This window comes from Mixophyes fleayi, chromosome 5 (genome assembly GCF_038048845.1).
Source record: "Mixophyes fleayi isolate aMixFle1 chromosome 5, aMixFle1.hap1, whole genome shotgun sequence".
NCBI lineage: Eukaryota > Metazoa > Chordata > Amphibia > Anura > Limnodynastidae > Mixophyes > Mixophyes fleayi.
Window position 1 is genome coordinate 18,707,463 of NC_134406.1, and position 24,685 is coordinate 18,732,147.

General features: G+C 41.6%; 1 protein-coding gene across 4 annotated transcripts in view; it reads left to right on the plus strand.

Moving 5' to 3' along the window:
- Positions 1-24,685, plus strand: part of ICA1 (islet cell autoantigen 1) — an 85,793-nt gene that overhangs the window by 45,323 nt on the left and 15,785 nt on the right. For all 4 annotated transcript variants that reach the window (XM_075211751.1, XM_075211748.1, XM_075211750.1 and 1 more), the window contains exons 2-6: positions 12,801-12,839; positions 15,650-15,821; positions 18,487-18,559; positions 19,686-19,809; positions 21,324-21,522. In XM_075211751.1, coding sequence (XP_075067852.1) covers positions 12,823-12,839; positions 15,650-15,821; positions 18,487-18,559; positions 19,686-19,809; positions 21,324-21,522 — 585 coding nt within the window. In that variant the 5' untranslated portion in view covers positions 12,801-12,822. The remainder of the gene's footprint in view (positions 1-12,800; positions 12,840-15,649; positions 15,822-18,486; positions 18,560-19,685; positions 19,810-21,323; positions 21,523-24,685) is intronic.

A 24,685-nucleotide genomic window follows, 5' to 3' on the forward strand; every position in this document is an offset into this window, starting at 1 on the left:
CAATTTTAGGGACATCTTGGAAAAACAAACTAAACTGGGATATAGTCACTGTACATGTGACAGGTTTATAGATAAAAGTCTTTATTTTTTGTTGCATGTGTTTTCTGGTGGTAAAAGGATCGGGACGCCGATTTCTATAAAATATAATCTGCATTGTTGTGCTTTTCAGGCACATGCATTATAAATGACAGTCAGGATGTAGTTAAAGGCAGGCGGAGAAGCTCTTTAGACAGATAATGGAAACAAATGGAGAGCAGATGGGGCAGTTCTACTGTATAAATGACATACAGGAAGAGGGACACTTTCCAATACTGTGCTGAATGCCCTGTTTCTGATTTGCTTCTTGTTCAGTACACAATACAGGTGTGTAAATATCACGCAGGTCTCTAAGCAATGCACCTGACGTTAACTCTTTAAGTGATTAAAGATGATCATTTGCAGTAGCAAATATTAGTCGGTGAACAATCCAAGTTCTTTTCGAAGCACTTGTGATTCTATCCAAATGTTGTTTGCTTTGAATGTAGCAGACAATAAACTAAATTATGGGTCTGTTATATGTAGAGCTACTTGGTTAATGGCTATGTGCTAATCATTATACTAAATGCCGCCAGTCTAATTATAATTTAACCACGTTGCCCCTAGTTCCATAGACAGGGTAGTTAGGACAGCCCACACTGTACACAATGGCAGCTGTAGATGTCTGAGATCCACGTCGTATGTTCATTAGTCACCTGTTTATTCTGTGTTCCTGTACTCTGGGTGTTATCACGCTCGGCCTCCCTTGTGTACCTAAGACTGTGTGCGTCCTTCTCATAATATACAGCTTCACTGTAGTTAGTGCAAGTTTTCCAATAATTGAGTAAAAGCTTATAAATCTGGACAAATGAGATATAAACATAGGCCGGCTGTCAGTATTACTATACAGTGTTGTGGATCTGTGAATTTACCATCACTCGGCTATAGACAATAGACAAAGTCTAAAGCATACAAAATAAAAGCAGTTATTGAAAACAAATGAATAAATTAAAATCCCAATTTAGCCTGTTATGTTCAAGAAATTAAGTTTTGTTAAAGTTCCAAACAATTTAAAATGTCATGTGCTGGCCACAAGGAGAGATAAATGATGACCAATCATGCAAAAATGTTGCAAATCCATTTAAATGAGCATCACTCAGAACCTAAATGCTGATTTATGGAGTGCTGGTAGTGATTAAGTAAAGGTTGTTTTGTATTTTTATTTTTTTTGTCCTGAGTCTGCAACTTTATTATTAACCTTAACTACTCCAAAAACATACTGGTAGGTTAAATTGGCTGCTATCAAAAATTGACCCTAGTCTCTCTCTCTGTCTCTTTCTGTCTGTGTGTGTGTTAGGGAATTTAGACTGTAAGCTCCAATGGGGCAGGGACTGATGTGAATGAGTTCTCTGTACAGCGCTGCCGGATCAGTGGCGCTATATAAATAAATGGTGATGATATAGCACCAATATTTTGCTCCACAATTTACTGAGATTGTTTAATTAGTCAGTCCCTGCCACAGTGGAGTGTAATAGTCTAAATTTCCTAACACACTAGATTTAATTACATGAGACCCCAGCGCTGTGAAGCAGCAGTGCTAGCCACTCCAATTTCACTCCAAAATTGGTTACAAACGTGTCCTAATGTTGGCGATTTGGTTGTTTTTCAACTAAGGTGCCCAGACATCACTCCATGGGGCAGATTCCATTAGCCGTAAGGTGCCCCATTGTCCGTTTGCGCATAATGCTTAATACGGAACAGAAATCTCCACGCGTTTCCCCTCGCATCTCTACGGGACGCGAGGGAAAACGAACAAAGATTTTAGTAAAATCTCTGACGCGTTGTGTTTCCGCGGACTGTTCCGGAGACATTTATGAACCTTTTTCTCCCAGGTAAGATCCAATCCCTTTTGACTGCATCAACCTCTAGCAGATGGTTCCTCAAGAATGCAACACAAATTGAATGCATTTTAATCCTTGCACTGCCACTGACCCAGGATGGACGTCGGGGCCTATTCCACTGCGTAGATTCTACTTTGGCTTGTACCGTCTCCCGTAGCATGTACGATTTTTTAATTTGTTTATTTTTTGGCAACCAATCAGATTCTAGTTATCATTTATTTAGAACATTCTACAAAATGACAGCTTTGGTTGCTATAGGCAACATCTCCACATTTTCAAACCCACAGCTTGATAAATTTACCCCCTGATGGTCCCTGCAACTAATCTACAGCCGCATCAGCAGCTCTCCTGACCCCCCCCCCCCCCCTAATGTAAGGAATAATTCAAATGATCAAAATGTGGACTGTGATTGAAATAGACCAAACATTATATTAGATAATAAAAAAAAAATCTTTATATATAAACACTTATGTCTGTGATAGGTATATGTAACATTGCTTCAAAAAAAACAGTTCCCATTTAAAATGCAAAAACACAAATAAAAAAACTATAATCCTTAGTAATCTTTCGTAGATGTCACGTACTTTAAACAACCTCTTTTAAACAAGAAAAACATGTTGTATTGAACCATTTACAAACTAGGATATATATGTATATATGTCGCTCACTATGTTTTTCCAAGAATTATAAAGGGATTGTTGCAATATTTTTGTTTTTTTATGCATCTAATGCCAGTTTGATTGATATGTGTGAAGTTTGCCTTTACAAGTCATCGCCGCTTTAAATTTTCCCTGCAGAGTCGCCGATTTCCGGTGACTTGCAGAAATCGCTCCGTCGTACATACAAGGATAAATATTTTGGGCCTCTTATTGCTATCCATGAAATGTCCTTCGATTTTATTGTGCCCTTGTGATTTCAGTTTTCCGAGCTGGTGCTCACTGCATGCCGCAAGTAGTGCCAAGAAAATCTCATTTTATTACTATATTCTATGCTACCTATAACGTTAGTGTTACCCGTAGTGTGGTGCCAGCTGGCACTGACTCACGCTCATGGTTTGCAGAGCAGTGGACAGACAGTCCTCCAGCACAGTGAAGTCCAAGGTGCAAAGCACATTTCGGCTTGAAATAATGGATGATCCCCTAAACACATACATACTTTCTAGTGAGAGAGGCACCCAACCTATTTTTTTTAATGGAACCGATGAGTTATAAACAGGTGATCTGAGGGCTACGTGCCCCAGTTACACAGACCATGCTCCATCTGTCCAAAATGAAATGCTTCCACCATACTAGATTCAGATTTACAACCAATGGACTACATTTAGGCACCATCGCCGACTCCTGCACCTGGAGAAAGTGGAAACCTGAAAATACTAATTATGTTTCAGAAGGAAATCTAGTAATCTAGCCTCCATGGTGGTCAACGACACCTAGCTCAGAAAACCTGTCATTTATCTTATGCCGAATGGGTTCTCGATATGTACTTTATACAGCTGGATTTAAATTGCAAAATATTTATTCAATGTTGAATTTGCGGGTTGGGTACGCTTGACCGAAGTCCACTACTCCGACATGGAGAAGGCCTACAAAGAAAATCCGAAATTATGAAAAAACGATTGGAAAAAAACCAGACTTGCCTTCAACTAGACGCTGGAGATCTCCGATTGGCTGACCGTGCTGACAGCAAGTGATTTCGATTGGAGAAGTGTTCGGCACTGCAGGCTGACGTCATCGCGACGTCTGTCAATAGAAATTTAAAATGGCAATGCCGGGTTCAAATTTCTATTGACAGACGTGGTGATGACGTCCCCCTGCAGTGCCGAACACTTCTCCAATCGGAATCACTTGCTGTCAGCATGGTGAGCCAATCAGAGATCTCCAGCGTCGGCTTCATGGTAAGTCTGTTTTATTTTCCAATTGATTTTTCTTTGTTGGGCTTCTCCGTGTCAGAATAGGGGTAATCGTAAAACGATTACCACTGGAATTTGCCAGCCGCAAACTTCAGTTCCCATTAATCTCATTCTGCATTTAACTGGAAGTAGCAGCATTTTATGCCAATATGGTATAAAACCCTCGAGAGTATACCTAGCCCTTACAATGGGAAAATTGGGTGCATACTTTCCCATAATTTTGATAGTTTGATCTCTTCTTGGACATCCCAGAAGGGAGATATTGCTGCCGAGTCCAAGTGTTGTAGCCATGTGAATTGCATTATTAAACCCCTTCCCAGCTGTTCAATCCCACGATTTGCTACCGAGAATGGGGGTGGGTAGAATGACACGATTCCATGTGAATGGCATCATTTAGCCTGCCCCACCTCATCCCCTATGTCACGTGGGCAGGAGGCGGGATGCGATGTGGGAGGTTGCACCCCTCTTCCGGGAGGATTCCTACAAATTCAGGAGTCTACCAGATATTCCAGGGGGGTAGGCCAGTATGGTGGGGGAGGGGAGGTACGATACTTCCCTTTTTGAGAGAGCAGGGGTGTGATGTCAGGTTAACACTGTACTGTATTTTACCTTCATGATTATCTGAAAATGCCACTTTTTGGTGGTTAGTGTCCTTTTAAACAGCACAGTTTATTCCAGTAAAACAAATAGGTATTTTATTCTCCAGACAGAACCATATTTTTGTTGCGTTAATTACCCAGAAAAGGAGCCACTGATTGGAAACTAAACAACATCTAAGGACTCCCATCAAACCATTTGCTAGCACGGATTGTAGATTTGCAATTTCCTCCTTGGTTAATCATTAGTATAGAATATTGTCTTGTCTTAATATGGTCCTAAGCGTGTGTAACTGCTTCTGGTAGCAAAAGTAAGCAGTAGGTAGTCTAACGAGCCAAGTATATCATGTGCCCTGGTTTTGTTTAAAATCTGACAGAGCCAAGAGCAGCGCCTGACAGTGAGAAGTATGATCCTGTCAGTGTTTGTCCTCATACATTGATTTTAAATGATTTAATAAAATATTCTCAGAGAAGCCAACCAGATTACATTAATGATTCAAATTAATGACCGGATAAAACTTGTTCTGATCATTAAGGTGCTAACTAGTGGTGTGGAGTTTGTATGTTCTCCCCGTGTTTGCATGGGTTTCCTCCAGGTGCTTCAGTTTCCTCCCACACTCCAAAAACATACCGCTAGGTTAATTGACTACTCTACAAAATTAACACGTGTGTGTGTGTGTGTGTGTGTGTGTGTGTGTGTGTGTGTGTGTGTGTGTGTGTGTTAAGGAATTTAGACTGTGAGCTTCAATGGGGGCATGGACTGAATGACAAATATTCTCTGTACAGCGCTACAGAATTGGTGGCGCTATATCAATAAATTTTATTTATAAATAAATATTCTGGTCATAAAGCTGACTGAATGGACCAATTATGTCCCAGCGACATCCTTTGTTTTTAGTATTAATGATCCTACAGTATGGTAAGATGGGGAGCTGGGGGATTCTAGCCCGATTAATGAATGTAACCTATTTGGTTCCACTCTGATAATTGGAACGACATGGCGGTCTATTTATTAATGAGGGATAAGGCTATCGAAAGAGGCTGTTTTAACGTTTCATTCAATTTATCAAAGGGTTAACTCCGGAGAAATCTCAGATTTCTCCAGTATTAACCCAATTTTTTGCTGATTATCGCCGTTCCCCATAGAGCTTTGTCAATTTAACAAGTGGCGCAAGGCTTAATGTGTTGCGTTTGGATTGTTTTCGTCTGAAAAGTTGACGCCCCCACCAAGAGGAAATCTGTGAAGAGCAAGTTTTCCTTGTTCCCCTGGGTCCTAACTCCCGTACTCCCGGGAGAGCTGACAATTCTCCCGCATCTGCCCACTTCCTAGTGAAGTGGGCAGATTTGAAGCCTCCATGATGCGATTCTCTGGGAATTGCATCATTTTGGACCGTACCCCGTGCTAAAATGAGGCGTTTGCGTTATTATGTCACAAGGGGAGGGGCCAAAATGGCGCGTTTCGCGGAGCCCTGCCCCTTCCTCACGCCCACCTCTACTCCGAGACTCCCGGAGGCGAATCGTTAAAGGTTGCCAACTATGGCATAAACTTTAAGGCTGGGTACACACTGCAGGTTTTTCACCCCATTATCAGGCCAATCACACGATAAACGTCTGTTCGGCCCGATATCGCATTAGTGTGTACGCTCCAATGATGAGCAATTATCGTTCCAAAACACATTGTATCGTTTCATTTGATTTTATCTCGTTCCACAATGGAATGATGTCGCTACAATTCTACAGTGTGTTATCAAACACGACCAGCAGTGTCCATAGAACTCTATGGAGTGTGCAGAGTCGGGATCTTTTCAGCTGATGGTTATGACAGATGAAGAGCACAGATCTGAAGGTAAATCGTGTAAAACGTGTATAGTGTGTACGCAGGAATCGGCTGATCGGGACTTTGTCGTTGGTAAAATCATTAAGGATATCGCATCGGGAGAAATTTTCTGTAGTGTGTACCCAGCCTAAGGGGCATATTCAATTGTTTGAATATCCCGCCGCGTTAAAACTATTACCGTTATTACGGTAATAGCTGGATTTCAGCTCGCGGCTCAGGGAGCTGCGAGCTGAAATCCAGCGAGAAATAGTAACAGTAAAAGTGCGCGGAGCGCGACATTCTCTGCGTTTCCGCCGACAATTGAATATGCCCCTAAGTGTGTGAGTTGTGTATACTGTCAGTCATTTGGCTCTTTGTAGAAGCTGTGACAATAGTCAGTGTGATGGGCTGTTTAATATTCTGCTTATTTTTGCCCGAAGTGAAATAAAAACCAGTTTTCGCCTCTGTTACAGACTTACCCAGCAGGAGATACAACTCGCCAGCACAGCAGTTTAGCAAACTAGTGATCTGGGGGGTGAAACGTACACCCTGGCTGGCTGGGGGTGTATAGATATAGACAAAGTATTTGGCTGTACAGAAACCATAAGGGCCCTCACTTCACATTGACTTTCTGTTTAGTTCCTTTGTACATAACCTCTTAGAATGATGAACCTGTTCTTCCAGTTCAGCTGAATTGTTTAGAAAGACGATTCCTGGGTTATCTGCACTATGACACTGTGACCTGTGTTATGTTTCCCTCACGTTTTTTGGAAAAGAAAATAATCACGGTGCCTGGTGCCCATACATTTGTTCCTAAACTAAACTAAACTTAAATTAAATCGACATGACCTTAAAATATTCAGCACTATTAAACCTTGCGATTTAGTAATTGCCGAACAGTGATCCTTTATTTTAAGACAAATCTAAAGCTGGGTACAAACTACAGGTTTTTCATCCAACTATCGTGCAGATCACACGATAAATGACTGTTTGGTAAGATATCGCACTGGTGTGTACACTCCCACGATCATGCTTTGAGTCTCCACAGCACGTGGTATCATTAGTTGGAACTAGGGATGCTCACTGACCCCTGTAAAATGGTTTTGGATCTGGATTAGCTTTGTGTTTTGGTTTTGGCAAAACTCCCCTCGTGTGTTTTGGTTTAGGATTTTTTTTCTAAAAAAATACAAAAATATGCTAAAATCACATAATTTTACTCTTTTTTTTTTTTTTTTTTTTTTTTTTTTTTTGTTCCTACATTATTATTAGCCTCAAAACCTCACAGGTCACAATATTGTTTTCATACACTTTAAAACAAATACTGCAGCGACCTGGCTGGATGGTAAGCGACCGAGCAATGACTCAAACACACGGCAGTTCCTAGCACATCTAGGACACATTGGCAAACAGCAGTGGCAGAAAAGATGGAATTGTCCTTGGGACCGCCCTCCCTCCCACACACGGTTATGTTGGATCTTAAAAAGGAATCCAAAACTCGCGAGATCCAACGGCGTAACAATGACGTTTTGCCTTGTTTTCAAATCCGAGGGCGCGCGAAAGTACCGAGCCGACTCTGCTCGGTATTCGGATCTGCTAAGTTCGGGTATATTCGCTTCTCGGGGAACAGAGCCCGAACATCTCTAGTTGGAACGATGTTGTTCTAATCCTGCAGTGTTTACGCACTCCGGACCGGCAGTGTCCATAGATCTCTATGGAGTGTGCAGAGTCACCATCTTTTCAGCCGATAGTTATGACAGATGAGGAGCGCAGATTGTGCTCCTCGGAACTTTCAATTGTTTGGAAAATCGTTACAGAAATCACATCTGCAGCAATTTTCTGTAGTGTGTACCCAGCTTACCTATGTGCAGTGTGTTGTCTATAGCACAAAAGCACACACACGATCTTGGGTTCAGTTTGGGACTTGGTCATATTCTTTTGAATCGGCCGAAATCCTAATCCTTGCGATTTTATTGCACAAGATATTTATCACTTCCTAAAGCTTAAAATAAATATAAGATTTTATCCTTTTAGGGACCTCCTATGTAATATCACCATGTTATTACAGTTCAACTCTATAATCCGCAGTCCTAAAGTATTTGGTGTACCCCTATTCTGAACAGATTAGGAAACACACCTCAAAGTTCTTTATATAATTCCTTATTACTTATAGGCACAAGGCCTGAATCCTCTTTGAACGCACGTCTATTTGCGTGCCACATCTTGCGTCAAATTGCTCGGCACATGCGCCAGAACAGGATTTACACCAGTGACCGCAATATATGTCCGCGCGCAAATAACGCTTCTGACTGCCTATGACTTGAATACAGCATATTCATTTAGGTTTCCGTGGGAACGGGCCGCAAAGTTAATCCACGGTACCGCAATAACGTGGATATTCGTGCGTACCCCATAGGGTTGCGTAGGAAAATCCGCGTTATTGCGGTACGGTATTACCGTCAATACTGCGCACGTTACCGCAGACTGGAAACCTAATTGAATATGCCCCCCTTTGCTTCGGTGAAGCGGACACCCATTCGTCCAATTCAAGTTCTGGGCATCTCTCGGATACATGATTTTTCTCTGTATTTCTGGCTCCAACTATAGGGCAGGTGTAAGAGCCGACTGATAGTGATGACTACACGTATGCATGCCACAAATAAATAAAGATAAAAAAAGTACATATATCTTTAGTAATAAAAATAGTATTAATAGTTATACATTTCTTTGATACATTTTTTTTTTTTTTTTTTTAGTTTTGGGTTTTTTTTGTTTTGTTTTTTACATGTGTTCAGATATGACTTTATATTGTACATATGTGTGTGCACATCCTGCAGTGTGTTGTGTCTGTCTACATACGGCACGTAATGTTTATCCAGAGCGGACTTATACCCAGATTCAAATGGAAGCGTTTGAGACCTGTGTGTACTTTATTTCCGTTTGTTGGAGTGTTTTTAACGCAAGATGTGTTCACATTTTGTTCGACGATGAATCAGACCTAGAATCATTATATGATACCTATACCCAGATTCAAATGGAAATGTTTTTTAACATCCACTTGTACTTGAATATGAACGTACGTGTGCTCAAGTTCCGTACATTATTTTTTTTTAAAAAAAATTTAAATGCGAGTTGCACTCACTTTACGTTCCTAGATGAATCGGGCCCACAAAGTGTAAAGTAAAATACACGGGTTGTTGCCAACATTAGGATCATTGTTTTGCAGATGTGAAAAAATATATAATATTTAAAAGGTAATATATTAGTATAATTTATCTTTCAGCCCTTTAAAGGCGTTATAAGTTAGGCATCTTCATGTTGACAGTCCTACGAGTAATATCAGCAAATTGAGCTGCAAAGGCACTAGCTTTGCCTGCACAGCTCCCGAGCATTAACTTTGGGTAGAAAGTAACAGGAGTTCTATGAGGATGCTCATTAGTACAACAGTACACTGTGCTGCAGGGAGCCTTCTAGAGCACACTTCCAACACTGCTGCAACCAAAAATAAAGTAATAGGACTCGTTTTTAACACCTGTGTGTACGAACCCTTAAAGTGAACCGAAGTGGGGACAAAATGAATGGATAGACTGTACTATGTTCTTCTTGAATGTGACAGCAGCTGTTCAATCAGATTATCATTTAATTTTCTCACTCTACACTGTCCTAAAAATCTGGTCCAATGTCCAAGTTCTAAAGAAGGATGAACAAATGTCCGGTTGTTATCAGCAATGTGTTTTACAGCAGGTTTGTTCCACCTGCCGTACCTGTTTACATAAAATAGGGACATGGATTTCCGTGATCAGGGACTTTTCTTTGTTCTCGGCACAAACACGATGTTGCATCAAGATAGGAACCCTCATGAAAGGCTCTAGTTAGCAGATAATGTAGAACTGATTTTGGTCACGTTATAATACGAATTTAACCATTTAATGTATACAAATGGATGCCACATTTTAAAATAAGTATTTAAGTTTCAGTAGAGCCCAATATGTAGTGGGCTGCAAACAGTGGCCTATGTTGGCTCTGCCTCCTGGCCCCGTCATCGGCCACCCCATGAAAGGTACAGGAGGTGGTGCCAACGTTGGGCAATTTGCAGCCTGCTCCAAATCTGGGTCTCTTTCTCTGAAGTCTCATTTAGGATTTGCAAACAATGCTGACCTTTGATGCATTATTTGCACCTCTTTTTCCACCAGGTGTACTTCACTGTGCACCCTCCACTTTCCAGACCTCTGAATTGGCTCCTAAAGGGGATGTGAGTCTGTAGATTATCTGAAAATGTACGAGATGGAAAGAGGCAAAACGTCACTTTAAAGTCCAACTTTACCACTTTATGACAACCTCCTTCACTGATCTGTTTAATTTATGTCATTAGGAGTCCTGCGAGTGAGGGGACATCTGAAACGTCTTTATTACGTGTCATTGTTGTGTGAATTTCTTATCACATAGGTAACCGTGCACCTAGAAATGTGCTTTTCCGTAAAAGTGCAACTAGAGGGTGCAAAATGCGTTGTGTAGAAAGTACAGGACGAGGTCCAATTTCCACGACCTTAAAGTGGGGAAAATCACCCTCCTGCACAACTGAGAAATACCCCCCCCCCCCCCCATCTTTAAATAATCTCCTCCTGCAAAACAAAATATTGGGGGTTTCTTTGCACGTGGTTGGTGAACTCAGACAACGACTTTTGCACCACCGCAATTATGGCTCGAAAAATACTGAAGAAACCAGTACACGAGCCATCACAAACAGCGTTTGTACACTAGCGCAGAAACTGCATAGGTGGCCGCTACGTAAATGATTGAGTTTATCTCCACATCACTGTACCCTATGATTCATCTACTGCATCTCGATATTAAGCTCTAATAAGGATCAATCAGCATTAATTCTACAGTAAGATCCTGTTCTGTTATCAATTTATGTTCAGTTTGTCTCACTGTTCAACTATGTGGAATTATATGTTGTTCCTATATTTTATTTACTGTGGTTTATTCACTTCGTTTGTACCATTTGCATCTTCTTGGTTTATTCTCTCGCTCTCCTGTTATTCCCTACACACATTCTCCCACTGACACAGGTGCTCCTCTCCCTCTACTTTCCTTCTCTCTTCCCCGTCCCTCTTCCCGTCCCCTCTCCTTATCATTCATTGATTTGTTCTGCAGAATTATTTCATTTGTGAAATATTGTGTAGGTGCGAAGTAAGAGCCTTCTAGAGCGGCAACATATCAAGGCCATCGAGCTAGCTCTATCTATCATTGTATTACCAGGATGTTACCCTTTACTCCTCTGTCTCATGTGCTCCCCACATCCAATCCCTCTCCCACTTCTGTCGCTTCCTTGTCCGAAACATCGCCACCAAACCATGAATCCATTCCCTCACTTGCCTCTTTCCCCCTCAACCTCTTTTTAACACCACGGCAAGATTGGTCTTACTCTCACTCCGCACTTTCTGCTCCCTTCCTCTGCCAATCCCTCCACTGGCTCCCCATCCACTGTACATACCAATTCAAACTCTTCACCCTCGCCTACAAAGCTTTTTTCTCTTCTCCCCCTACATCTCCAACCTCTTCTCTCTCCACACTCCTTCCTTCCATTACACTGTCAGACTCTCCCCCAGTCTCTGATGATTCCAACGCTCCCCCAAAGCCAACAGACCGCTGCCTAACCCCCCCCCCCCTCCTTGCTTCTTCCCTTCTACCTGTCACCTTCTCAATCTTCCACCCCAACCCATGCGCTTTAGATTGTAAGCTCTCATGAGCAGGGCCCTCCGTTCTCCTCTTATTTTCTCCCTCTCTCCTCTTCCCCACTTGATTCCTACCCCTCCCTTCTCACCTTCATCAACCCTTATCATATATTTATGTTACCACTCTTGTATTACTACTTGTTTTTGTTACCAGACCTTTACTGTTCTACTTGTGCTATGTGCATTTTTTGTTCACTTGTGTGACCTACGTCTATCTTGTTTGTACTACCGCCATGTATGGAACTGAGGAACTTTGTGGCACCCTATTAATAAACACTAATAATACTGATGATGTGTGAGTCCCCGGCGCATGCGCACCATAGAAGCTCAGCGAGACGCTGCACCGCTATTAAATGCTGAGCATCATCAGCTATTTATATAGCGCCACTAATTCCGCTGTACAGAGAACCCCCTCACAACAGTCCCTGTCCCGCTTACAGTCTACATTCCCTAACGCGCAGACACACAGAGGGAGAGAGACTGAGGCTATATAAATAGATGATGATTAATTAATAACAGCCAATTAACCTACCAGTATGTTTTTGGAGTGTGGGAGGAAACCGGAGTACCCGGAGGAAACCCACGCAAACACTGGGAGAACATATAAACTCCACATAGATAAGGCCATGGTCAGGAATTGAAGCCATGACACCAGTGCTGTGAGGCAGAAGTGCTAACCACTGAGCCACCGTGCTGCCCATGGAGAGATTGTAGTTTATAGATGTGATATTTCCATACTATAGTGTTCTCATGACAACTGCACCGACTTATTTGCGCCAGTGTTGTGGAAGACTCTGTTTGTTGACCATTATTTTTTTCTCTTTCTAGGACTTTGTAAAAGCAGTGAACAATGGACGGCCACAACTAGTAAGTCCATGTAAACCTTAATATTTAATGCTCTATTTTGTATATCTTGTGCCTAGCGTATCATATTCTTCTGCTGTCAGTAACTGGGCAGTAAAGTAACCTATGTGACGGTCACTCACGCCAGGCTTTAAGGTTCACCTTGGTTTGCTGTAAAGCCTGTTCATCTAATTGTCTGTGAGGAGTCCGTGCTTCTGCAGCAGTTGTGGAACCACAAGATCCAGCATGCCCTCCCACCTGATCCATCCTGGACTTCTGCAGTAATTGTGACGTTACATGTCCCATCATTCGTCTTAACATAAAGTAAAATACTCCGACCAGTTCTGTTGTGGTCTATACCAGAATTGTTATAAATGGTGTCTGCATTTACTCTGGGTGCACAGAACACTCAGCTGTACACACATGTATTTACAGAGACCACTGTTCTCCCCAGCACCAGGGGCAAACGCAGGATTTTTAGAGGGGGGTTTCCACACCACGCCGCCAGTGGGCGTGACCAGCATCCATGGGGGCGTGGCTATAATTTTAGACAGTGCTTGGCTGCTCTCCAACTCTTTCTATCCCCATAATATACATTATGGGGATAGCAATGCTGCGTGCACTACTGTTAGGTGCACGCAGCTCTCACTTTTCAAGCAGAGCCGAGTGAAGCGGGGGCAGGGTCCAGCCACCTCAATTATACAGTTCCCTAGGCTTGGAGGGGGGTTTCCAGGCACTAGGACCCCCTCCCTCGTTTGCCTATGAGCACCTATTTTACCGGGTGCTCCACCCGGCTATCTTTACCTGCCACCCGGCTCTTGGAGCCCAACAGAGTCCTCTTATAATAGACTAAACCGTTGTCCCTCCTATTAGAACATGCACTATGTGAGCACTACAGCCAGCAGTGTGTGTTAGACCTCTGACCACCAGTCTGACCAGTCCTGGCAGGTGTGGGCAATAACCTTCCAACATTTTGCAATATTTTTGCAAAGCATTACACTGCCCCCACCCGGCTGCTTCTTAATGCCACCCGGCTGGCAAAATTATCTGGAGTGAACGCTGGAGACACTAACCTCAAATGGTTCTTTTGCATTATTGTGCGTGTAGCGGGAATGTATGTGGTAGTGTTGTGTTCTCCCCCTGTGCAGGCTGTGAGCCGGCATAAGGGTTACGTCAGGCTTCCTTTCTGCTTCTTGTCATGTTGCCGTGAGGATTATATCGCCTCAATAAAACTGACAGGGCGGCTTTGGGAGAAGATAAAGGGATTATGGGGAGAAGACAAATGTATCGGTGGTATGGTGAGCACTGCAAGAAGTCTTCATACAGACTACATAGTCCTATAGCGGGAAGTGTTTACTCGATCAAACTTCCATGTTTACATTGGGCAAACAGAAAATGGTCAGTTTTCAGACTAGGGGAGAAATTCAATATCAGTTACTTTCTACAGTAACGCGGCCTGCGCACCATACGGTAATTTTAACGCCGATTTCTGCTAGCGGCTCCCTGCAAAAAACAGCTTTGGAATTACCATAGTATCGGTTATAGTGTACAAGCTGCGTTACTTTCGGCAGTAGCGTAGTCAATTGAATTCCCCCCTTTGAGTTGTTCTTTAGATCTGCAGTGCGCTGTCTTGTTCCAACTACCTATGTACAGATACATAACAGCACTAATACCTCCTACCTCCAAAACCGAAATGATGTCCTAATGGGGTTGGCCATCATCGGGGCCGTTGTCGTACAATTGTGTGGACCCCATGTAGGAAAAAAAACAAAACACCTACACATGGTGCTTGAACAAGGGAGACAGAGCCCCCCCCCCCCCACCCTATGGGCCTAATACCAGCTGCTCCCTCTTACTAGGATAGCTACGACTTAATCCACAATCGAACATCTCCTCACCCTGATTATCCCCAGCCCTCTGCAACTATAGCAGTCTGGTATGTGTGTGTTATTTATACTATTGGTACTTCCTGACCACCGTGCAGAGTGGGGCCAGGATCGATTTCACAGAGGAAAAGCTACGTCTTGTGGCATTAAGGCGCAGGATGAGATACAGCTAGCGGACAACGGAACACCTGTCTCCAGCGTTCTTTCTTTTAAGTCGATAGGAAGGAGAGATCCACCTGACCGTTATATGGGGTGGAGGCACTTGTAAAAGTGGATATAACCGTTCTAAGGAGTCTATTTATTAAAGGTTGATTTAAGGCTTCAACTTGTTTAACAAAGCCCCGGGCCAGTGGTAGCTTTGCATGGGAAACCAAGCTTACCCATGCAAAGAAATGCTGCTGCTGTCTCTGGATGGCGTTTGCAGGCAACAAAACTGCATAATTAATAAATGAAAGCATTATTACTTTATTTATTTAATTTGTAACGTTTTTGTATTTTTTGTGTTTTCAGTTATTTAACCTTCTTTATTTTTTTTAAATAACTTTATTCATTTTTGTAAATGTTCAGGCTTCTAGTCCTGACATTCCAGCTCATGCATGCCCCCTGCTGGCGAGTGGTACGAGCACTCTTACAGTTACTGGCCAGGGAGCAGGCTTTAATTTTTCTTAAAAAAAAAAATATAATATTTTTGCAAGTTAGCTGAAAGAAGATTTTTGATCTCTAAATAATTTTGTACAGGAACAAAGTTTGGTCTTTTATAAGTGCCCCAATCATTTATTCACAAAATAAACAATGATTGTTGTCACCATTTTTTTTCTTATCTTGTTTTATCTTTTTATTTCAGTTTATTGTAGTCCAAAATGAATAAGTTGAATATTAGTCATAATCTTAGAGAGATGGGAAATCCAATCAGACATATTATACTCTACTCTTTGACTTATTCACCAGTCACTACTCCAGAGAGTTCTACGACCGCTACGCGCAAGGACAGGATAAGTCGGTGGTGAATAAGATGCAGCAGAAGTACTGGAAGACCAAGCAGACGCTGATCAAGGTCACCGGGAAGAAGGAAGACGAGCATGTCGTAGCCTCGGACTCGGACCTAGATGCCAAACTTGAGGTTGGTATATAGTGGTGTTTAGCTGTACAGTAAACAGATATATATAATACTCTAATGCAATGCATCTATCTTACCATACGTGATTTGTAAAACTAAGATTGGTTCATAATTTAGTGAGCTGGTTCAGTCTTTCATTGGTGTTCATGTTGTCACTGCTTTACTCCAGATTGATATACTGAGGGACTTTCTGAAAACTGGTGCACAATCAACTGCTGATTTAAAAAAAAGGTGCTGGAACCCATAGTAGCCAATCAGATATCCACCTTTTATTTTCTAATGGTAGACAAATATACAGAATTTGATTGGATGCTGTGTGCTACAGAAACTTTCCTGCAGGTTACTTGTCCGCCAGTTTTAAGAAACCTCCTTTGGGATCAGACATATACTGTGGTATTAATTCCACACAGACTTGGCAAAGGGTATAACTATAAACATGTCAGTGATCCATGTCCTCCATGTCAGTGATGGGCGAGGGGTGTGGCGCTGGGATATGATGTCACAGCTCAGCACCGCACTTCTAGTCTGACGCAGAGGAGCAGAGGATTCCCCCTTGCACACCCGGATTTTTATCTTTTTTTGAGGGAGGGGGTGGCATTCCCCTCCCCCTCTCCCCCAGACTAGGAGTTTGGCGCTGAGCTGTGACATCATATCCCAGCGCCACACTCGCCCATCACTGACATGGAAGACTGGCAGGTTCACTGGTAAGAAGCTGCCGACTGCTGCTTTTCCAGGTCAGCAGCTGGCGCCTACTCTGGGGGCACCGCAGAGACCTTAAAATCACTGAATGAGTAACGTCCCTCAATCACTGTCACAGTCGGACCCTAAACCTTGGCGCTATAGGCGATCACCTTAAGGCGCTAGGCTGAGATAGAGGATCTGAGTCTAAAAAGACCCTGATCATTTCTGCCACAGTGCCCCCTAGTGTTAAATTGTGTTTTACATATTCTACCATACACCAGCTACACCAATCCACCCCCACCCCCTCGAGAAAATAAAAAGTTGAACGATTTAAAATAAAAATATAAAGTAATAATAAGCGCACACACACACACCTTTTATCATGGCCCAAAACAAAATCCTAACCTAAGTACACACAGTTGTTATCCCTACAAATGGAAATAAAACATGGTATATATTCAATTGGAAGAATCACGAGAAAACACATTTTTACCATTAATTTGTTTTGTGAAAATAATTTTCCAGGGAGAAGCACAAAAAAGTTTGTATTGTTTTGGGGAAAGTGTGTGTGTGTGCGCAGGGGTTATCTTAGTTTTGCCTACGTTCCCCTGTGTATTTCAATTTAAGAAAAAAAAACATTTATTCCAATATGCTACCAAGAGAGAAAATAAATCAGATTTGCTTGGCTGGAGTAAAAAGTAAAGATTATTCCCAGTGAGTCAGATTGTTAGCAAATATGTGTAAATGTCTTATTGTTGTTTGTGCTCTCTAGTTTATATTGGTGTAAATACGCCTAGGGCCACTATTTGGATATCTCAGGTTTTTAATTTATATTTTTATTAACATCTTACCATGTGATACAGATACTTGTTTGCTGGTAAAGGTATAGTCAGCAAGGGGGTAATAAAAGAATAAAAATCAAAACGATAACCTTCTATTAAATATTTTTACTCCATCCTACATATCGCGTAATAAATGTGTAGTTTGATTACCGTCCACATCACGTTCTGCCTGTGAATGTGACACTGACATTGTTTCTGTCGCCCTCATATTAGATCACTGCCCAGATCTGCACCACTAGTAGTAATTTCAATACAACATTAAACACAGTATCCCTACTAAACTACTACTAACATAAAATCCACTGTGCCGTCTGTATCTGAACCTTATACAGTAGATACAATCTGTAGAATGTTGGTTTTGCTGGGAACATTCTTTGCTTGTTTGCTTCTACTGCTCAGAGATATCGCTTTGCATTTCTTGCTCAGTTGTAGTATATTGAACTATCCAGCGCCATCTAGGGACAGAGTTACCCTGTAGAAGTGCAGGAGACTTCCATGGTAAAAGAAGAAATACTTTTTTCATCCAAACCTCTCTGTAATGAGACATCTGCTAACCATGCTTTGTCATAGCTTGTGCAAAACTAAAAATGTATTTTTGGGCGGTGGTCCTCAAGTTGAACATTAATCCCGTCCCATGTAATACTTACCTGGGCTCCGTCTTGCCACCTGATTAGACTGGTCAGCTGATTTCTGCCGCTGTCCTGCAAGTAGCACGTTTCTCATTGACCGCAGACTACCTGTCTGGCGCCTCAGCGGTAGCGAGAGGAGTCCTCTAACTCTACCACGGTCCAGCGATGCTTCTCTTGCCCCTGACGGCAGAATGCTGTTGATTGATGTTGCGCTGCCTGTATGGAAAGGTCTTCTGGACCGTGGCGGACATCAGGGAACTCACCAGATCTCGTGGAACGTCAGACCACATGTAAAGTAATAATCTGGATTAAAGTTCACTTATAGACTCTCCAAATTTGGGTGGAATTGGCTTTTTAATGTTGTATTTACACTTTTTGCAAACTATTTTAGATCTTGTGTTTTGTTTTTTTTAGCTTTCAGCGATGTTTATGTTCCTCTTTACAAATGTTTGTAGATCAGTGTTTTCTTCATATAAAGAGGAACAGTGCCTTATGTGTCCATTTTCATTTTAACAGCTCTTTCATTCAATACAAAGGACATGTATGGAATTACTGAAAGTCATTGAGCAATATCAGAAGCGGATTTGTTGTAAGTATTACCTGGTGTGTGTGTGTGTGTGTGTGTGTGTGTGTGTGTGTGTGTGTGTGCGCTCTCCTGTGGAAGGTCAGATCTCTAGATGATTTTTTTGCTGCTTCCTTTTCATTCCACATAATTAAAATATAGAAAGAGACATTAAAGGGACTGCAAGCTTTTTTTATTAAAATGACTGTAGATCTGCACTAAAATGACAGCAACCAATCAGACGTAAGCTCTCACTGGCTGACTCTCATTGATTTGTAGTGAACCGTGTGCTGGTCCACTTTCTAAATAGGGCTGTCCATTTGGCAGCCCCCAAGAGTAGCCGGCCATAGCATTCCGTGCTAGAGGTGTGCATCAATAGAGATCCTGGGGGAAATGTATCAAGCTGCAGGTTTGAAATAGTTTAGACTTTGCCCGAAGCAACCAATCAGATTCTAGCTATCATTTATTTAGTACATTCTACAAAATGACAGCTAGAATCTGATTCGTTGCTTTAGGCAACATCTCCACTTTATCAAACCCGCACCTTGATAAATTTTACCTCCCTGGAGTTGTCAGGAGCCAAAACAAATGACTTTAATCAATTGCAACATTCCTTGCTGTATTGTAATGGGGGTTAAACGATTTTTTTGCAGTCAGGAATTTGGGCTAAAGAACCTTTTTTTTTTTTTAAGCAGTCGGATCATTTAACCACAAACGATCAGTATAAATGTGTCCTAATAATAGTTTTCACACTTTTTGGCCGATATAAAGTGCTTGATTTAAAGACCAGAGTACATCCGCTAGAAGGTAAAATTTGCACCTCAACAAAGCCATGTTGTACCGGAGGGGAATTAAAAATGTGCCAACAGATTTAGAGTTTGGAAGGGACATGTCCTAGCCCCAGTTTATATCTCAATGTAAAGATAAAGCTGCCCAGTGTTTGTGTGCTGCAAAAAAAAAATGCATTTGCTCCCCCTAAACTGCAGCATGGTTTGTCCAGTTGTGATTTTGCACCGTATACTAAATGCAGCCCAGTCCATGTTTGTTATAGGGGTGGAGAACGATTTAACAGTATGTTCCCTCATCCTCTGATCTGTGCAGGGATTGAATAGGGAAAGTTATTAATGTTTTGTCCTCTTTTCCTTTCTTTTAGTTTTATCACAAGAAGAGAATGAATTGGGGAAGTTCCTGCGCTCCCAGGGATCTCAGGATAAAACCAGGGCCGGGAAGATCATGCAGGCATCGGGAAAGGCTCTCTGCTTCTCCTCCCAACAGAGGTGTGTGTGACGTCCTCCATAAACCAGTGCTAGCTAACATGTGACACTCCAGGTGTTGTGAGACTACAAGTCCCATCATGCTTTGCCAATATATATCAGCTTATTGCTGGAAGGGTATGCTGGGACTTGTAGTTTCACAACACCTGGAGCGTCGCAGGTTAGCCAGCACTGCCCTAAACCCACGTTATAGGACACTTCATTGTCTCTTTGTTTGTGTTCAGAAAAGAAACTTCACTGTATATTATTAGGTATAGTGACACTCTGTAGTCTGCAGGATAAGTGTCAGTATTTTTTTTCCATGGGAATTTCGTACCCAACCTCCACTGAACTGTAGAACATATATTCAGGTTTTTTAAGTCTAATGTACAAACAGTTTATACAGTGCCGGTAACATTCGGAAATGTCACTTCTAGATAAAGGTTTTCATTCCTTGCAGACTTCACAGTGTGATCCTCTTGACGGGAGAGGACCTTTTTAGATTTGAACTCATGTTAAAACTGTGCCAGATTCTCTACACACTACCTTTAATAAAGCAGCATATCTGGCATGCAAACAAGAAATTAATAATTTTAATTAAATACTAGGGATAATGCAAGTTGCACGTTGTCCTCCATATTGTGTCATATACACCTACCTCTGACTATACAATACAGATATTCAGAGGCATCTTTGTATACAACCTTCCTACCATTGTCTTGTACCATAGACAGCGAGTCTCCGCTGATACATAAAATGCGTTCTCAGACACCTGCGCGGCTTCCTTTACTGACCAGGCTCCGCCCTCCAGGCAACACGCATCTCTTAGCACATCCACTAAGTAACCCACCAATCTATTTCTATCGCTATATAAACACAAACCTATCAGCAACTTAACCACAATTTATTATTATAAGTGAGGACAAATTATTATATCCTATTTTCTCTCATTTTGTGATGAACGCACAAACAAATGCATAGTACAACATCAAATAACTTTGAGGTCATATAAACCATCCCTATATACAGTACATAAAACACAGTACAGTTCAACAGGTAAAATAATGTAACATACCACTAAACCACTCACATGTTCACCAATTTATACCCAAAAATGTTATTCCAGTTCTGCTCTGAGAATAACGCTTTATATTTTAGTATTGTCTTCCTAGAAATCTTTCCTAAATTTTAGTCAAAATAAGCGTAATAAAAGAAATTGGATCAGTTGATGCAGAATGATCCCCAAGCCTTCACGGTGGGTTTGATCGATAGATTACAGATGGGAGGGGGGGGGGGGGAGGGGACAGTAGTCTTGGCAGTTTGTCAAGTTCTGTTGTTATAAGTAGAGAAATAAAAGCTCAGACATTTATCTTTTCAAACTCACTTGATACATGTCGACCTGAAATCCCCATGGACCATCGGTTAGAGAAAGTGTGAGCCCATGCTTAGTATAGAAATGTAAAGAAGTATGAGTATTGTGTTGGTGATTGTTCCTTGGCCACTTGACACACATGTGATGTATGTTCTTATCCTTCCAGGCTGGCACTGAGAAGTCCTCTATCTCGGCTTCATCAGGAAGTGGAGACGTTTCGTTTCAGAGCAATATCAGACTCATGGCTGACTGTTAATAGAATGGAACAGGCCAGGACTGAATATCGCGGGGTTCTACTGTGGATGAAAGATGTCTCTCAAGAACTGGACCCCGATACCTACAAGCAAATGGAAAAATTTAGAAAGGTATTTATATGAATCACCACTAAATCTTAAAAACAAAAATCGTATGTTGTAGTAGAGAGTGACTGGTGCAGTCCTACTCTTTTTTTTTTTTTTTTTTTTCTTTTTTTTTTTTTTCTAAAAAAGTTCTGGGTACTCCGTAATCAAGTGCTCACTGCAAGCTGCCATATTTCTGAAAATGTCTATCCAACAGCACAATTATACATTTATAGGTATTGACCACTATTTGACATTGTCTATATGAAAGCCTTGTGTATTTCCAAGTTTAATAACATATCTGAAATAACTGATACCTGTTTATATGTCTTCCTCTCCAGCATAATATGTGCACCGTTAGTAAGCGCTGACCTGTTAAATGTGACTACTAAATATATGTATTTGATTGCAAAAAAAGTTCTTAGAAATAAATTGTCAGTATAGCAGTCGGTCTGTTGAATGTAGACCGTAATTTTCAAATTTTGGTTCTTTAAAATGTTTTTGATAATTGTTTGCTAAAAAAATTTGACCACGATGAATTGTTGCAAAACAGAGATTTCAATACAAAGTAAAATTGGCTGATTCCTGTGCTGTGAGCCGGGGTGTTTGTGTTTAAGGAGGGGGAGTGTAGATTATCACAAGAGGTTTAACGTGTACCTATCGCCTACATACAGTGGAGCAGCCATGTTCAGGAGAATACTAGGCTTCAGACACGAGTGAGGCACGAGGCAGAGCTTGGATGCCCTCTACTGTGTAGGCGAAGAGGTACATTTTATAACAAAGGTACAGCCTTGTATATGTGCAAAAGACCTGATCACTAATATGCATCCTCGTCTATATCTTGCATGTGTTTGTCTTTTTTAAGGGGATTATTAAAAATCCTTCACTGAACTGACACTTGTTTATGCTTTACTTTTGTATAAAACATTGCAACGATTTGTAATTGGATTAAAATATATTATAGTTAAACACACATTTAATTTAAAGTGTACCAAATGCTTCCCAATAAGTCCATTCGCTCCAGACGAGGTGAATATTCTAGAACCTAATTATTGCATCGTGTCTGTACACAGCGATAGCCAAATCCTCAGACTTAATGGGCATTGAGAAGCCGGTGCTCCTGCGCAGCCTCTACCTCTCTGCAGACCCTCTGCTTGTGGCGGCATCGATTAGAGGGCGCAGATTAAATATAGAAACTCGCTCATCGGAAGGGATTACGTCAGGGCTCACAGATTGATGCTCCCCTCCGAGATTCCTCTTCATCTGTTCAATTATGCAGAAGAGGGAATTAGAGGTCGAACAGGAGGGGTGTTCATTACACTCCGTGAAAACCTGAATCCAATTTGTGGAGACTTCAACTTCAGAGGAGAAATTGCAGATGGTGCAATCGATGACAGAACCTTCTACTGCGCTGTCAGGCTGCATGAAATGACTGTCATACTATACACTGCAACACTGCCAGGGACTCTAGACAGAGTAGTATTTGTCCGTGCAGAATGAGGTGGGAATTTAGTATTCTCATCATCATTTATTTATATAGCGCCAACATATTCTGTAGCGCTTTACAATTGGGGACAAACACAGTAAACTAATAAACAAAGAGGTGAGAAGGCCCTGCTCACAAGCTTACAATCTATGGGACAATGGGAGTTTGATACATGACGTTAAGTCTACATTTTGCATTTCGGTCCAGCCAGACTGTAAAGGTAAAAGTGACTCATAAGCTAAATGATCCCGTCACACAACAATGTTGGTCAGGGGGTAGTTGTCTTGTGTGAAATTGTGCAACGGATGGTAATAGGGTAATGTAGTGAGGTTAAGAGGGTGGTTGAGGAATATTATAAGCTTGTCTGAAGAGGTGGGTTTTCAGAGAACGCTTGTAGACTACAGGAAAGTCTTATTGTGCGAGGGAGAGAATTCCATAGAGTGGGTGCAGCCCGAAAAACGTCCTGTAACCGGAAATGGGAGGAAGTAATGAGGGTGGATGAGAGACGCAGATCTTGTGCAGAAGGGAGTTGCCGAGTTGGAAGATATTTTGAGACGAGAGGAGATATATGTTGGTGCAGCTTTGTTGATGGTCTTGTAGGTTAGTAAAAGTATTTTATATTGGATTCTGTAGAGAGCAGGCAACCAGTGTGGACATACAGAGTGGTTCAGCAGAGGAATAATTTGCAAGGAAAATCAATTTTTCCGCTGCATGCAAATAGATTGTAGGGGTTTGAGTCTGTTTTGGGGAAGACCAGTAAGGAGAGAGGGAATTTAGTAGTTATAATTGTATAAATTAGTCAAAACCTTCTGCAGTCTTTCTAAATTCAACCTTTGTTTGCTGACATAAAATTAACCAGAATTGGGAGTGGGCAGAGTCCGATTCTTTAGATGCTTCCACCCAGTGTAGTAATTTGGGGAGCTCCTGCACTATTGTGCTATATGAGAAGGGAGAGTGATCCAACAGGACTTCTTAGACAGAATCTTGCAGGCCTAAACCCGAGGGTTAAAGGGAATCACTTTTGGCTCCAATAACTTTTTATAAATTAATTTTTTTAGAGGTGCTACGGCCCTGCTGATTTCTTGAGGGCTTTTAGGCCACAACCTTTGGACCCACCCTATCCACAGACCACGCCCTTTACCTAAAACATACCGTAGCTTGTCAGTCATGTCACAAAGCGGAATGTATTCATAGTATCCTGCGCAGTTCAAAAAATTTTCAATTAAATTATATTCATGACCTCTCACTTAACATTTCCTCATTTCGGTGAATCCACTGATTTTTCTGGCCTTATTGGTTCATTTCTGTTTTCTGATGGGTGGAATACGTGTTGTTGTCTGGATGATGCTGGTTAAAGGCTCGTTTCAGCCTCGGCAGCCCTTAGGCACAGGCCTAGTGTGTCTAATGTTAGATCCAGGCCTGGTCTTCTCTGATTGCTAAAGTGTATAAAAGGTAGATTTATGTATTGTGAGAAGACAGTGGGCAACACATTAATGTAATCACTTACAGAATATATTGCTGCTCTCCACGTAGACCGGGCTTTACCAACCTAAATATAGTTCCTGTGAGAGCGGCTGATGCGTTTTTATTGAATTTGCTGAGCATGAAGCCGTACAGTCCGTGTAGTACAGATTGGTTTACAGCGTTTGCTGTGTGAGTCACATATTGTTGCTAAAAGCTGAGCAACAACATAATGATTTTATG